At 39.8% G+C, this 16,074-nt stretch overlaps 2 protein-coding genes and 1 non-coding gene across 5 annotated transcripts; all 3 read left to right on the top strand.

Moving 5' to 3' along the window:
- The first annotated feature begins 168 nt into the window (after nt 1-168).
- LOC111489994 (kinesin-like protein NACK1) lies at nt 169-5,078 on the top strand. 3 transcript variants are annotated; one of them, XM_023138409.1, is made up of 15 exons: nt 169-304; nt 838-1,123; nt 1,221-1,310; nt 1,399-1,499; nt 1,581-1,697; nt 1,796-1,877; nt 1,957-2,024; nt 2,113-2,172; nt 2,256-2,380; nt 2,466-2,664; nt 2,752-2,862; nt 2,945-3,025; nt 3,118-4,071; nt 4,174-4,496; nt 4,592-4,919. In XM_023138409.1, the coding sequence occupies exons 2-15, from the start codon at nt 886-888 to the stop codon at nt 4,917-4,919; spliced, it is 2,877 nt and encodes a 958-aa protein (XP_022994177.1). In that variant the 5' UTR covers nt 169-304; nt 838-885. The 3 variants fall into 3 exon arrangements, with proteins under 3 accessions (XP_022994177.1, XP_022994175.1, XP_022994176.1); XM_023138407.1 differs by having other exon boundaries at nt 2,945-3,037; XM_023138408.1 differs by lacking the exon at nt 169-304 and having other exon boundaries at nt 886-1,123; nt 2,945-3,037; nt 4,592-5,078.
- A 6,286-nt stretch (nt 5,079-11,364) lies between these two features.
- LOC111490348 (reticulon-like protein B9) lies at nt 11,365-13,358 on the top strand. The gene is made up of 5 exons (XM_023138930.1): nt 11,365-11,520; nt 11,601-11,781; nt 11,853-11,994; nt 12,806-12,875; nt 12,993-13,358. The coding sequence occupies exons 1-5, from the start codon at nt 11,424-11,426 to the stop codon at nt 13,160-13,162; spliced, it is 660 nt and encodes a 219-aa protein (XP_022994698.1). The 5' UTR covers nt 11,365-11,423; the 3' UTR covers nt 13,163-13,358.
- Nucleotides 13,359-14,864: 1,506 nt separating this feature from the next.
- TRNAL-CAG lies at nt 14,865-14,945 on the top strand. Its single transcript has one exon. It is a non-coding gene; the product is annotated as a tRNA-Leu (tRNA).
- Nucleotides 14,946-16,074: the final 1,129 nt, after the last annotated feature.

The raw sequence follows: 16,074 nt of genomic DNA, 5'->3' as shown, positions 1-16,074 counted from the left end.
ACATACAAACGGTTACATCCTGAAACCGGGTCCCACTCATCTGGACCAATGTAATAATTAAATCAATATTTTATTTAGAGGGAAGAGAAAAAAATAAATAAAGAAAAAGAAAAACTAGCCGTTGCAGCCACTGGTTTCAAATCAATTGGTCCTACGCACAGAGACATAAACATAGGTTTTCATTTCGTAGAGAAAGATTGCTCTCTCTCCCTCTCTCTCTCTCTCTCAAATTCCTCTTCTGAACCCTAATAAGGCAAGTTCGAAGCTCTCGAAGCTTTCTCTCTTCTGTCGCTGCCAATTTTACGTAAGAACGAACTACTCCTCCTTTTCTTCATTTCTAGATTATTTTTCACTCGAGAACTGGTTTGATTTTGTTTCTGTACAATCGTTGTTCTATTTCTGCCATTTCGTTCAATTTAAGGTTTTGAAGTGCGTCCCTGAGGCCGAAGTTTCAATTTCCCCTCAAACATGAAATGGTGCATCACCGAGTGTATAGGGTGGTTTCTGAACATACGACCTGGTGTTGGAAATTTTTGGATTGGGCATTGTGCTCCAGAAAAGTTCAATGGTTTAGCTTGATATCTGGAGACCTTGATTGGAAATGTTACTGAGTTTTTTTTGTGTTAGTATAGTAGACAAAGAAAATGCCTGGGCTGCAATGTGTTTGATTAAACTTCTCATTGCTTTGAACACTGGTTTTTCTTCACTTTACTTAATCTGACGCTGAATTGTGTTTGGTTATAATAATTTATTTCATGATCTTCAAGCTGCGAAAGATCGTCTAGCTATTTCCCGATAAGAACGTCTAGGTCTCTAATCAATTCTCTCCCCTCTCAGTTTTTTGGCCGGCTGTGAAGGAGAAGTAGCTAGATATTAACTATCACGATGACTATCAAAACTCCTGCAACGCCAGCTTCAAAAACAGAGAGGACGCCAGCATCAACACCTGGAGGACCTCGATCTAAGGAAGAGAAAATCGTTGTTACGGTGCGGTTAAGGCCTCTGAATAAAAAGGAGCAGCAAGCGAAAGATCAAATGGCATGGGAGTGCATTGATGATACTACGATTGTGTACAAACCTCAGCCTCTGGAACGTCAAACTCAACCGTCCTCCTTTGCATTTGGTACTAATGGCATCCGGTCATTAAGTTTTCATGTCATTTTCTTTATTTCTTTCCCAAATACTCGATCTGCCATTACAATCCATATTTGTTATTGCAGATAAAGTTTTTGGTCCCACTTCTTTGACTGAGGCAGTATATGAGGAAGGAGTAAAGAATGTTGCCTTATCTTCTCTGATGGGCATCAATGGTAGTTTCAAAACTCATCCTTCAATTTTTTTATCACTTAAGTTAGGTTATTGTCCACTCAAATGATTATATATTGATTTATGTTGCAGCCACCATATTCGCTTATGGGCAAACTAGCAGTGGGAAAACATTTACAATGAGGGGGATAACTGAAAAGGCTGTTAATGATATCTACAGACATATTAGCAATGTAAATTTCTACTGTTTTGAACTGAATTATTTTCTGCTACTATTGCTCACCTTAATTAACCATCCTTCGATTATTTTACAGACACCCGAGAGAGATTTTACAATAAGAATTTCAGGACTCGAAATATACAACGAGAATGTTAGGGATCTATTGAATACCGAATCAGGTCGTAATCTAAAGCTTCTTGATGATCCTGAGGTACTATTCATAACTACATGTGTAAGGGTTAAAGGAATCATGTTCCATTGTGTGAATTTTGATAACAATTAACTGAAATTGTGGTTTTCTTCATGCAGAAAGGTACAATGGTTGAGAAATTAGTAGAGGAAACGGCAAATGATGATCGACATTTGAGACAATTGATTAGCATCTGCGAGGGTAAGAACTGATCACTTGAAGTTTGTTCAATGTCCTTCAGAGTACATTGCCTTAATATTAATTCAATTTTACTTTGTAGCACAAAGACAAGTTGGTGAAACTGCTTTAAATGATCATAGCTCACGGTCACACCAGATAATAAGACTGGTTAGTTTTGTGGAAATGATTCACAACCTCAAAGGTACTCTATTTCAACTTTTGGATGTATCATAACTTCTTTTGAATGTATATACAGACAATTCAAAGTACCCTACGAGAGACTTCAGATTGCGTGAGGACTTTTGTGGCAAGCTTGGTAGGACAATTTTTTTTTTTATATGCAATCTTGTACTTTTATATGAACTTTTTCTTGGGCTTACTAGTTTCAACATTGTGCAGAACTTTGTGGATCTAGCTGGAAGTGAGAGAGCTTCACAGACACATGCTGATGGTGCTAGGCTAAGAGAAGGCTGCCATATTAATCTTAGTTTGATGACACTCACAACTGTGATCAGAAAGCTAAGGTCAGAATCTGTTTCATGAAAGCAATAACATTCATTGTATCTGAAATTTTTATGCAGATCTGAAGTTTTCTGTTTATTGTTGCAGTCAAGGAAAGAGAAGTGGCCATATACCTTACAGAGACTCAAAGCTCACCCGCATATTGCAGCATTCACTTGGTGGAAATGCACGAACCGCCATTATATGCACACTGAGTCCAGCCCTGTCTCATGTTGAACAATCGCGGAACACTTTGTACTTTGCCACCCGGGCAAAGGAAGTGACTAATAACGCCCAAGTTAATATGGTAAGAACTACATTTATCATCATCACAGTTGTAATTGTGATGCAAACGGAACTCCTTTGTAACTTTTGATTTGAAAATCTTGGACAGGTTGTATCAGACAAGCAATTGGTTAAACACTTACAGAAGGAAGTTGCTAGGCTAGAAGCAGAACTGCGCACTCCTGATCCGAAAAGGGAAAAAGATTTAAAAATCCAGCAGGTAGCTTACATTTCAGTTTGATAATTTGTCGACACGAAATTCAATGAATCAACTCGAACTTAATATTTGATTAAAAATCCAGATGGAAATGGAGATTGAAGAATTAAAACGACAAAGAGACCTTGCACAATCTCAGGTTGATGAGCTCCGGAGAAAACTTGAGGTGGATCAGGAGGTTTCTCTCCCTCCCTCCTCTCATCTTATCCTACATGTTCCTTGAGATCAGAAAATAAAAATATCCATCTTTATTTTCAGGGTTCTAAACCAATTGAATCTGCCCGTCCTCCAGTGAAGAAGTGCTTGTCCTTTACTGGTACATTGCCTCAGAAACTCGATGGCGGCAAGGACCTTGGCCGTGGTATGATATTAAGGCAGTCTATGATGAGACAATCGTCTACCACTCCTTTCACACTCATGCATGAAATTCGCAAGCTGGAACATCTCCAGGAGCAGCTTGGGAAGGAAGCCAATAAAGCCCTCGAAGTATTGCAAAAGGAGGTGGCTTGTCACAGACTGGGGAACCAAGATGCAGCAGAAACTATTGCCAAGCTGCAGGCTGAAATTGGAGAAATGAGATCAGTCCGTTCAGAATCAAAAGAGGTCGAGGTTGGGAGCGTTATTGCTACTAACCAGAGTGTAGGTGCTAATCTTAAGGAAGAGATAACACGGCTTCATTCTCAAGGTAGCACCATTGCAGATCTAGAGGAGCAACTTGAAAATGTTCAGAAGTCCATTGACAAGTTGGTAATGTCTCTACCGAGCAATTATCAGCAGTTAATGAGCAGTGAATCAACCCCCAAACAAAAAAGTTATACCAAAAAGAAGACCTTGCTTCCTTTGGCCTTAAGTAATGCCGCCAACCGGCAAAACTTTTTAAGATCGCCTTGCTCGCCTTCAACAACTTCGCAGCAAGTACTGGAGTCCGATATCGAAAATAGAGCTCCGGAGAGTGATGATGTCTTCTCATCTGAGACTCTTCTCGAGTCCGAGAAAGAGACTCCAACAAAGTCAAGTGAAGAAGGTGGAGATATCTCCTCAAAGGAGAGCACTCCATGTTATCGAAGATCAAGTTCTGTGAACATGAAGAAGATGCAAAAGATGTTCCAAAATGCAGCAGAAGAAAACGTAAGAAGCATTAGAGCATACGTCACAGAATTGAAAGAACGTGTGGCTAAACTGCAGTACCAGAAACAGCTACTTGTTTGTCAGGTGTGCTAATGTTTCTGTTTGGATTTCTTCTATATAACTTTTTGCCTTTCCACATCACCACTAAGCTTGCATGTACTGTTTTTCCTTGTTTTCTGTGTATAGGTCCTTGAGCTGGAAGCAAACGAAGCAGCTGGGAACAAATTAGATTGTGATGAGAACACATTTGAGCCGGAGGATGAGCAAGTTCCATGGCATATAACTTTCAGGGAGCAAAGACAGCAGATTATTGAGTTATGGGATGCTTGCTACGTCTCCATTATTCACAGATCTCAGTTCTACTTGCTATTCAAGGGCGACCCGGCTGATCAGATCTACCTGGAAGTCGAGATGAGGCGCTTAACATGGCTGGAGGATCACCTAGCAGAAGGTGACAATGCTAGCCCAGCTCACGCTGGAGACGAGCCATCGATCTCTCTCTCCTCAAGGTTTTTTCTCTTTCTCTTCTCTCCACTAATGCCTCTTAATGCTGCTAATCAATCAATTGGAATATGCTGATCAATGTTGTTTCTTTTTTATGTAGTATGAGGGCATTGAGACGTGAAAGAGAGTTTCTTGCAAAGAGATTAACCTCACGTTTGACAGCAGACGAAAGAGATGTGTTGTACATGAAATGGGAAGTACCACTTGAAGGGAAACAGAGGAAAATCCAATTTGTAAACAAGCTTTGGACAAATCCTCACGACCCTAAGCATATTCAACAGAGTGCAGAGATTGTGGCAAAGCTTGTAGGGTTCTGTGAAGGAGGCAACGTGTCCAGAGAGATGTTTGAACTCAATTTTGCTGCTCCATCCGACAAAAGACCATGGATCATGGGATGGAACCAAATTTCAAACCTACTTAATTTGTGAAAATTCCTTCTTTTTTTACCTTCTCATTCCTTTTGTATATCTTAATTCATTTTGGAGTTTTCCCTCCATAATTCCTATTATTATTGTGTCTGATTCGACACAAGATTTATCTTTTCCAATCATTAATTCTAATCTAAGTAAAATAATTCTATCCTCTGCTTGATTTGTAACGATCCCAACTTATTATACTCCGCATCGAATGCCTGTTATTGCGAACGTGCATATATAAACATTTGAAGACAAGCAGAAACATAGTTTGAAAAACTAATCATCAGGACCTTAAGGCAAGACCTTGGTTTATCACCATATCTATCGTCTCGCTAGATCGAACGACATCGATGCATGTCTCGTAAGAAATCAGTCAGTAGTCTCACTTGTTAGACGAACACGACTCTCCACAATGGTATGATATTGTCCACTTTGAGCATAAGCTCTCATGGCTTTGCTTTGGGCTTCCCAAAAGGCCTCATACCAATGAAGAGTGTATTCTTAGATTATAAACCCATGACCATTCCCTAAATTAACCGATGTGGGACTTTCATCATCCAACACCTCCCCTCGAACAAAGCACGCCTCCCCTTAATCGAGGCTTGACTCCTTTGGAGTCTTAGTCATTTTTGACTGCCTTCGTACCTTCGAGGAGGCTTGACTCCTTTTGGAGTTCTTTGTTCGACATTTAAGGATTTGTCAATCTATTGACACGGCTAAGTTTAGGGCATGGCTCTGATACCATGTTAGACGAACACGACTCTCCACAATGGTATGATATTGTCCACTTTGAGCATAAGCTCTCATGGCTTTGCTTTGGGCTTCCCAAAAGGCCTCATACCAATGAAGAGTGTATTCTTAGATTATAAACCCATGACCATTCCCTAAATTAACCGATGTGGGACTTTCATCATCCAACATCACTCACTTAAAGCCGTATTAAACTCATATCTATAAAAATGGATCCAATTGAAACTCCGCCACTAACTGGTCACAAGAACGTCCATAGATTGAATGAACACAAAGGATGGTGGAGGGTTGGACATGAGGGCAATCGAGAAGGAAAAGGGAATTGGCGAGAGAGAAGAGATTGGAGGAGAAAGATGAGAGATCTAGTAGCCAGGCCGAGCCGAGCCGAGCTGCCAAACTTGATAAAGAGAGTGACATAGTCGGGTCTATCTGTGAGATCCCACATCTATTGGGGAGGAGACCGAATCATTATTTATAAGGGTGTGGAGACCTCTCCCTAACAAACGCGTTTTAAAAACCTTGAGAGAAAACCCAAAAAAAACAATATCTACTGGAGGTGGAGACCTCTCCCTCGTTCTTTCTGCATCCACACTGGTGTGATGATACAAAATATTAGTCTGCTCTAATAATTGTCAGTTTTTGAGGCTCACTCTCCTGATCATACACATGTTTCTCGTCTGCCAAATGTATTAGCTATGTTTTCCACAAAGATATATAATTTTCAAGGCAGTAGTTCATAATATAGTTTGAACTAAGAAGGGGGTGAGAAGATTTGTTCCAAAAAGCTGATATCTATTTCAGACAATCATACGAGAAGAACATGAGCTAACGCAAGAAAATGGGATGTCATAGGAGCTATGACCCAACACATTCTCTATATGACACACTGAATTCACACACACACATAGATTATGTTTTTAGGTGGTAATCAAGCACATAATAAAGGACGCAAGACAGTAGAAATGAAAGATGTTTGAAGTCCCTTGATGAGGAAAGGCTCTAGCACTTGGGAAATGGAGTTCCACAAGTGTTAGCAACTCTCCTGGCATTGGGAGAGTCCACAAACTTCTTTAAGGTGGGGTTCTGCATGTACTTGCAGAGGCAGGGCTTCTGTTCCTTGATCTTAGAGCAGCAGAGCTTGGAAGGTGGAACTGAAGATGTTATTGCACTCACGCAGGAACTCAGCTGCACTGGACTGCATGTCACTGCCACGCACACCTCCACCATCATAAACATTACCATGATGCTTACAGCAATCTGTGATGCCTTCATTTCCCTCAATGGATACTTCAACTTTCCAAGTGTTTGGCTTAGAGAGAGAGAGATATGAGGAATGTTGGGTGAAAATGGCTTGAGTTGCTTCTCAATTTATAGCCTCCATAATGGTCTTCCTGTAATTTCAGCTACTTTGAAAATCTCAGTACAAAAGGACAAATAGTGGCATCAAAGATCTCTGGTTGGTCTCTCGACTTCTCATCATCTAACGTCGCATCTCATCTCGTTGTTTTTTATTTCCAACAATACGGTCTACACTTTATAATGTCATTCTAAGTCTCGGGATGTTATCGGTCTGCACTGCTCGCTCGAGAATCGACCTGTAACAGCTCAAACCCACTGTTAGCAAATATTGTCCACTTTAACCCATTACATATCATCATCAGCCTCACAATTTTAAAACACGTCTATTAGAGAGAGTTTTCCAAACCCTCATAAGAAATGCTTCGTTATGACCAATTAATCAACTTTATAATTGGGACACCTCGAACATCTATCCATCAAAGGCACTGTCGAGGGATGAACTCCTATATGTCTAGGTTAAGTGTTTTTGGATACTGTACCAAAAGCGGTCCCATATACCAACCTCCGATTCAAGAGTAAGAGCACAATGTAAACACGTCCATCACGATCCTCAAAAATTCAAGATACTCATCTTACAATTCTCGCCTACATCATGACACACATGTAACATGGGGTAGTTCACTTGGGCCACTGACCCGGATGTGGTGTACGTAGAGTGGGAAACCTTCTAGACATTGACTGAGTGAAAATAGTTTGAAATAACAAAGAAGAACTCCCTGTTTCCATGATTAGGCATGAAATATTGAATATATTCAAGCATTTGTACCACAAGTACAGAGAAAGATGTATGAAAGGTGATCCCCTAATGATTATCAAACAATTTTTATCCCTGTGTTTCTGTTTTGGCCATTGTTTTGACTTCTGCTTTTTGCGTTTAAATCATTGGTGTGAATGAAATAATGGAGCCCAGTTCTTGTAATGGGGCTGTGGTTTCTTTCGGTGAGGTTGATGGGAATCATTGTTACATCTCCATCCATACGAACAGTGTTCTTCTCATTGAGCGCCCACATGGATTGCCATCATTGAATACACCTCCTTTTCCAAATTCACCATCACCTTTGTTTTTTTACCCTTTTTTTAGTCTTAAGAAATCCTATTCACCATCAAAATTACTCAACAATCTTAACAAAAGTAATTTTAAAGAATTGTCTAAATCTTGATTGTGTTCGATAAAACTGTTTAAAAGGGATTTATATATGCGGGAAAGAATTTGAAGCTACGACACACACGAGACAGTTGGACTATTTAAGCTATGCTCGGAGTCTCGTATTTCGCCATCAACCTCAAAGCGTCTATTAGTGAAAGGTTTCCACACCCTCCGTATCCTTAATTTCCGATGTGGGCATAGGTATCCAAATTTAAAATGTGTCCAAGGAATGGATGAAAACGCAGGTGGAAGTCATGGCATTGGGGGATGATTTGGTTAGAATGATTAAATGGGGCCTTCAAAATCATGATAGGTTGCCTCCTTACATGTTCTAACAATCATCATACGCCTCACAATTATTATTATCGCACTAACACTAAGCATGCTCCCAATTCTCCACTTTAATTCTTTCCTTTTTCTTTTAACATTTTCCATTTCTATAATACTACAAATATTACTTCAACTTTTTACTACATACCATTTAGTCCACCGCTAGCAGATATCGTCTACTTTAGTCCTTTACGTATCGTTGTCAGCCTCACGGTTTTAAAACGTATTTGTTAGGAAGAGATTTCCACACCTTTATAAGGAATGCTTTGTTCCTCTTTTCAACAACTTGGGATGTCACAATTCACCCTCTTGGGGCCCAACGTCCTCCCTAGTACACCACCTGGTGTCTAGCTCTAATACTATTTGTAACAGCTCAAGTCCACCACTAGCAAATATCGTCCGCTTTGGCCCATTACATATCACTGTCAACCTCACGGTTTTAAAACGTGTCTGCGAGGGAGAGGTTTCCCCACATATATAAGAAATGATTCGTTTCCCTCTCCAACCGACGTGGGATCTCACAATCCATCCCCTTGGGCCCAGCATCCTCGCTGGCAAATCACCCGGTGTTTGGCTCTAATACCATTTGTAACACCCCAAGTCCATCGTTAGTAGATATTGTCCGCTTTGGCTCGTTACGTATCATCATCATCCTCACAGTTTTAAAACGCGTCTGTTAGGGAGAGGTTTCCTAACCCTTATAAGGAATGTTTCGTTCCCCTCTCCATCCGATGTCGGATCTCACAATTCACCCCCTTGAGGTCCAGAGTCCTTGCTGTCACACCACCCGATGTCTGGCTCTTATACCATTTGTAACAGCCCAAGTCCACCACTAGCAAATATTGTCTGCTTTGGCTCGTCACGTATCATTGTCAACCTCATAGTTTTAAAACGTGTTTGCTAGGGAGAGGTTTCCATACATTTATAAAGAATACTTCTTTCCTTTCTCCAACCGACGTGGGATGTCACAATCCACCCCCTTGGGGTCCAGCGTCCTTGCTGGCACACCGCCCGACGTCTGGCTCTTATACCCTTTGTAACAGCCCAAGTCCACCGCTAACAGTTATTGTTCGCTTTGGCCCGTTACATATCGCTGTCGACCTCACGGTTTTAAAACGTGTATGCTAGGGAGAGGTTTCTACACATTTATAAGAAATGCTTCGTTCCCCTCTCCAACCGACGTGGGATCTCACAATCCACCCCCTTGGGGCCCAGCATCCTCGCTGGCACACCGTCCAGTATCTAACTCTGATATCATTTGTAACAGCTCAAGTTCATCGCTAGCAAATATTGTCTGCTTTGGCACGTTATGTATCGCTGTCAACCTCACGGTTTTAGAACGCTTCTGCTAGAGATAGGTTTCCACAAATTTATAAGGAATGCTTCGTTCCCTTCTCCAACTGATATGGGATCTCACAATTCACCCCCTTGGGGCCCAGCATCCTCGCTGGCACACCGCTCGTGTCTGGCTCTTATACTATTTGTAATAGCCCAAGTCCAACACTAGCAAATATTGTTCGTTTTAGCCTGTTGCATATCATCGTCAGTCTCACGGTTTAAAAACGCGTTTTCTGGGGAGATGTATTATACCTTTATAAGGAATGCTTCGTTCCCTCTTCAACTAATGAGGGATCTCACAATTCACCCCTTTTGGGCCCCAACGTTCTCGCTGACACACTGCTCGGTGTCTGGCTCTAATATCATTTGTAACAGCCCAAGTCCACCACTAGCAAATATTGTCCGCTTTGGCCCGTTAAGTATCATCATCAGCCTCACGGTTATAAAATGCATCTGTTAGGGGGAGACTTCCACACCTTTATAAAGAATGATTCGTTCTTCTCTCTAACCGACGTGGGATCTCACGATCCACCTCCTTGGGGCCAGCGTCCTCGCTGGCACATCACCCGATGTATGGCTTTGATACCATTTGTAACAGCCCAAGCCCACTACAAGTAGATATTGTCTGTTTTTACCCGTTACGTATCACTGTCGGCCTAAAGAGAGGTTTCCACACATTTATAAGGAATGTTTCATTCCCCTCTCCAATCGATGTAGGATCTCACAGGTTAGCATTGTAATTTCATCTCTAAGAATGTTTTCAGTCGTATATGATCTTAGTTCACTCATGTATAATTTCTTTACTCAGGTGTCACTACTCACCGATTTTCATTTTGATTCATCCTTAAACCACATCATGTAGAAGAGATTATGCTTTAATACCATTTGTAAGGCGCCTACTCATGATTCATATCTAGAATTTAAAATTCGGATTCAAACTTGATAGTTTCGGCATTCTCGAAAATTCTCTGTGACATGACCACTTTACTTAAAAATTTAATAATTTATAACAGTGAAGATTATCCACTCAAACCAACACGAGTCTTTTTAGTATGATTTGTCCTCACTCGTATATTTCTTATGATAATTTTCAAGAGGTCATCCAATAAAGATTACTTCAAACTAGGCATAATCGACTCTAGAGTTCTTTTAATGGAGTCACCGAAAAGGAAAGTGCTGCCCAGACTAAACTTTTGGGCTTAGACTTACTTGAGATTATTCAAATTCTTTTTGAATATGTTTAGATTACTTACATTTGGCCCAATCCTTTTTGGTGATCTCAATCCAAATTAGTGGCGGCTATGCAAAACTGCGACCATGATTTTGTAAGAAAATGTTACAGAACAAGAACCTAAGAAACAAGGCTGTCGTGTTCAACAAAAATAGGATGAGCAACAGCCTTTCTTGTAGTGGCGGCTATGCAAAAGGAAAGACACGCCCACACACCCATATCCCACAAGCCATTCCTTCCTTTAACTTAGCTTTCTTTACTATCAAGCTTAGAACCCTTATCCCTTTCATATACACCAAACTTTGAGCTACTTCCCAACCCTCTTAAATCACCTGTCACCCAATCTCTGACGTACTACATCATGTCGACCTACACCGACTCAGACGATGATTCAGCAGCTCCATCAAAGCTCTTCGGACGCCGCCGCCCCGTCCATGAAATTCTCGGAGGGGGAAAAGGTAAAAGCTAATACCCTCTAAAGTCTCGTTTCATAACTATTTGGTTTGCTTCGAATGAGATTGTTCGATTATGAATGCAGTCGCCGACATCTTGTTATGGAGAGACTCGAAGATGTCGGGTGCATTGCTGTTGGGGATGACAACGTTGTGGTTTCTGTTTGAGGTTGTTGAATACAAATTTGTGACCCTCATCTGCCACCTCTCTATCACCTCCATGCTCATCTTCTTCATTTGGTGCACTGGAGCTGAAATCTTCAAATGGTATTATCTATACCAACTTGACTGGTTTGTTTGATCATATTTGCTCATAAACTTGAGTTAATGATATTCAGGAACCCTCCTCGGTTGCCTGAAGTGATATTAAAAGACTCAGCATTCAAAGAAGTTGCATCCACTTTCCATAGAAGAATCAACCAATTCTTATCAAAGATTTTCGACATAGCTTATGGGAAAGATCTCCCCCTCTTCTTTCTGGTATATATTCATACATCTTTTACACCTTAATACTCAAAATCTTAGTAGTAGTCCACATGACTAGAACGGAAAATCTTCGTCTCCTATTGGGAGGGACTCCCACATTGGCTAACTAATGGGATGATCATGGATTTATACGTAAGGAATACATCTGTGAGATTCCACTTCGATTGAAGAGGGAAACGAAGCATTCCTTAAAAGATGTGAAAACCTCTTCCTAGCCGACATGTTTGAAAACCGTGAGGCTGACGATGATAAGTAACGAGACAAAGCGGATAATATCTGCTAGTTGTGAGCTTAGACTGTTACAACATCTCCATGGTATGATGCCTTTTAGAAAAACCAAAAGTAAATCCACGAAAGATTATGCTCAGAGTGGACAATATCATACTATTGTGGAGGGTCGTGGTTCCTAACATGTTTGTCCTCTCTCATTCCTATATAAGGGAGAAAATCTTGTTGTTTCCCAAAGGGGTAGACACGAGGCAGTGTGTCAGTAAGGACACTAGCCTCAAATGGGTGGATTTGGTGGAGGTCCCACATCGATTGGAGAAAAAAATCGGGTGCCAGCGAGGATGTTGGGTCCCGTAGGGGTGGATTGTGATGCCCCACATTGGTTGGGGAGGAGAACAAAACACCCTTTAAAAGGGTGTAGAAACTTTCCCATAGCAGACGCGTGAAAAGCCTAGAGAGTTCAATATCTACTAGCGATGGATCTGAGCCCTTCTCTTGAACCGTTCAGGACCCCGGCCCCCGGCCCCGCCGGTTAAACGGCAACAGAAACTAATTAAGTTGAAATGTTGATTTTCAGGCAATTGTTTCTCTGTATCTTTTGTCAGTGATTGGATCGTATGTGAGCTTTCTGAATCTTGTTTATTTCGGTAAGGAAGAACTGATTCTCACTCAAAGAATCATTAAAGAATGTTTGGTGTTTGACCAAAATTAAAGCAACTTTTGATGGTGTTTTGTTTTGTGTTTGTGTTTGTTAAATGATGAAGGGTTTGTGGCGTTGGAAACTCTGCCATTTCTGTACGTGAAGTATGAAGAAGAGGTTGATCATTTGGCTGGGAAGGCCATTTATCACACCAAGAAATCTTACAGAAATTTCGACGCCAAGTTCCTCAACAAGATCCCCAGAGGACCTGTTAAGGACAAGAAACTCAGATAAGGCGATGCATAATTTGGATTCATGAGCGCATTTCTTATTCTAAATAACGGGTTTTAATGTAATAAGTTGCCTCTAGGAAGGTACATAAATGAATCGATATTGTATTTGAATGGGAGTGATGGCTACGATATGAAATTATGGCTGGAAAAAGCTTAAAAATGGATACTTACCAACTATATTAACGAGGTACATTATTGAACAATGACTTTCGAAATATTTAAAAAAATATATGTATAAGTGATGACAAAACATGGTATACATTAGCATGGAGAATGGCGTATATTTAAGTTGTTGCAGATAAAAAGTTCGGAGTTGGATCTTGGGTTGGGTCGATTAGTCCGCCTATAGTAAGCACCGGTTGGCTCGGTTCTTTTTGTCGGTGATGCGCTCCTGGCCTTAATTGGTCGGGTCGTGCCTTCAAGGTTATTACTAAGTTTTCAAGAGTAAGAGGAGATTAATGAAGAAAATTGTGTGCTTGTAAGGGTAGATTTGTCATTTGACATGGAGGTCGAACTGGGGTAGTTGTGGCCTAAGTTTATGCCACCCAACAATGAAGTCACGGCTTAAACTTTTAATTCATACCAATATTTTAGTGCAATTATTGAAACATCATTGATTCATAAATATTGTTTCCTTACTCTCTTCCTACTTTTTATGCATACTACTTTACTTTATTCTTAAAACAATTTTTTTTGGATTATTCCGGGTTAAGTATACAATTTGGACTTGTTTAACGATACTTTGAAATTTTTTTATGAAAATTTAAAATCTAGGGATACATGAATATATCTGAAAGAGAACGATCACGAATATAAGATGACTAAGAAAGACTTAAAAGAATTGAAAGTCAAAACACACCGGAAGGACTAATGTTGGTCTGTGGGATAGTCTTCACTCATAGAAGCGAATAGTAAGTAACATGATCATGTCGCAAAAGGATATCGGATCCTTCAGATGTCGAATCCTTGTTCAAAACTCAGACATGGAGAGTTGAATCTAATCTAAATTATAATTTGATCCAACAAAAGGAAAAGTAAAAGATTTTTTAAATTTCCGAAAAGTGTGAAAAGTAAGTTAAATTATTGTTTGGAATATAATGATGGGTTGCTTTATGTGTATGGTATTACTTTGCAATGAAGAGTGGGATGATAATGCACACACAAAATACACAACCATGAAGCATCCACTACCCTCATTTTACACTCCAAATTCTGACATTTTTGCCTCCCAAAACTGTTGGTCCAAATCAAATTTGAGTTTTGAGCACTATAAAGCCACCCCAATGGAAGGATCAACAACAACTTAACTGGCTTGAAAGAAAAGAGAGAGAGGTTGCAGAAATGGCCAGACTGGTCGGAGAGTTTGGCAGCGCTAATGGAAGTTTTGGCCTCTCCGGTGACATTTCTTGCCTGTTCTTGGCGGCTCTGTTTACACTCTCTATAATCTCCCTTATAACTTTCTCTTGCTCCGATGGCATCTCAAAGGAGAGGAACTCCACGGCGGACGTTGAGCTTTACGGCGGCGGTTGCGCTGCCGGGTGTGGTGCTTGAACAATAGAGGATTGATGAATTTCACAGGCAACAAACAATTACGTGTCGGATTTTATGAAAGCGACGAGACAGAAAGATAGCTTGTCGGATACTGACGTCATTTTTGTAAGATTAATTTAGGTGATACTGTAATAATTAACGTGAAAGCATGAGTCAAGATGGCCGAGTTGGTCTAAGGCGCCAGTTTCAGGTACTGGTCCGAAAGGGCATGGGTTCGAATCCCATTCTTGACATTTTATTTTTCATTCCACTTTTCTACCCAATATATAAAAAAGTCGGCTACTGTGTAATGGGCTCAGGCCCATTCAGGTGAATTGGGCCACTATGGCCCAATTGTTTTTTTTTTGTGCTAAAATCATAAATTTTACGTGTCACTTAACCAATTTTCTTCATTTTTATATATTAAAAAAAAATTAATGAATAGTTTTGATTTTTCTAAATAATTTCTATTTTAATACATTTTAAAATTTATTTTGCAGTTTGAGAATTAATAGGTATATTAGGAAACTTTAGAAATTAAATAAATATTAATCTGAAAGTGTTACCTAGTTGATTTATTGTGCTGTTAATAATTGGAAATTATGTAGTATTATTAATTAATATTTTCATCGTAACCCGTGGTCCTGATCTTGCTAAAATACTCCCAAGTGCATTGACAGTTTTTAGCAGCAAATAATAATTGGATTTAAATAATCAGAATATAAAGTATGTTCTTTATCAAATAATATTGAATAACCATCTTGATATAATGAATCGATTAATTAATTAAGATTAATAAAAAGTGTTTTTAGTTAAAAAGTAATATTAAAAAATAAAAGGGATAATTCCCTTATTTGCGTTCCGACATGAACAAAAGCCTTAGAACCGAACAATGGCTTCGAGTCCATAAAACAATTCATTTTGTCTCCAAATTTCGGGGTCGCCATAATTTGTGTTTTTTTTTTGGTTCTTGTGAAAGCTTTACCTTCCCAATGCAAACTCATTATATTTTCGTTAAACAGACATATTGGGATTGTCGTATCTTATATCGCTAGCTTTTGTCTCGTGAATTAAAAATATATGGTTCCATACAGTACAAGACATCTCTTCTTGGACATCGTCATTTCGAGTAAATTTCTCATTTCACTTATTCGAATATGTCATATCTCACATCGGTTGGAGAGAAAAATGAAATATTCTTTATAAGGGTATGAAAACATCTCAACAACTGCATTTTAAAACCCTGAGTAGAAGCCAGAAAACCTCAAATAGGACAATATCTACTAGTAACGAGTTTAGACTGTTACAAATGGTTTTAGACCTACGACACTAGGCGGTGTACCAAAAAAGACATTGGGCCCCAAGAAGGGTGGATTGTGATAT

Source organism: Cucurbita maxima, unplaced genomic scaffold (genome assembly GCF_002738345.1).
Source record: "Cucurbita maxima cultivar Rimu unplaced genomic scaffold, Cmax_1.0 Cma_Scf00015, whole genome shotgun sequence".
Lineage (NCBI taxonomy): Eukaryota > Viridiplantae > Streptophyta > Magnoliopsida > Cucurbitales > Cucurbitaceae > Cucurbita > Cucurbita maxima.
This window is presented reverse-complemented; position numbering and strand designations above follow the sequence as displayed.

Bases quoted from the DNA above. Each gene is read 5' to 3' on its own strand.
- LOC111489994 (XM_023138408.1), top strand. From the start codon at position 886: ATGACTATCAAAACTCCTGCAACGCCAGCTTCAAAAACAGAGAGGACG. The intron at 2,863-2,944 runs GTAGCTTACATT...TTAAAAATCCAG, and splicing joins AAGATTTAAAAATCCAGCAG to ATGGAAATGGAGATTGAAGA. The intron at 4,497-4,591 runs GTTTTTTCTCTT...TTTTTTATGTAG, and splicing joins TCGATCTCTCTCTCCTCAAG to TATGAGGGCATTGAGACGTG.
- LOC111490348 (XM_023138930.1), top strand. From the start codon at position 11,424: ATGTCGACCTACACCGACTCAGACGATGATTCAGCAGCTCCATCAAAG. The intron at 11,995-12,805 runs GTATATATTCAT...GTTGATTTTCAG, and splicing joins ATCTCCCCCTCTTCTTTCTG to GCAATTGTTTCTCTGTATCT. The intron at 12,876-12,992 runs GTAAGGAAGAAC...TAAATGATGAAG, and splicing joins TCTGAATCTTGTTTATTTCG to GGTTTGTGGCGTTGGAAACT.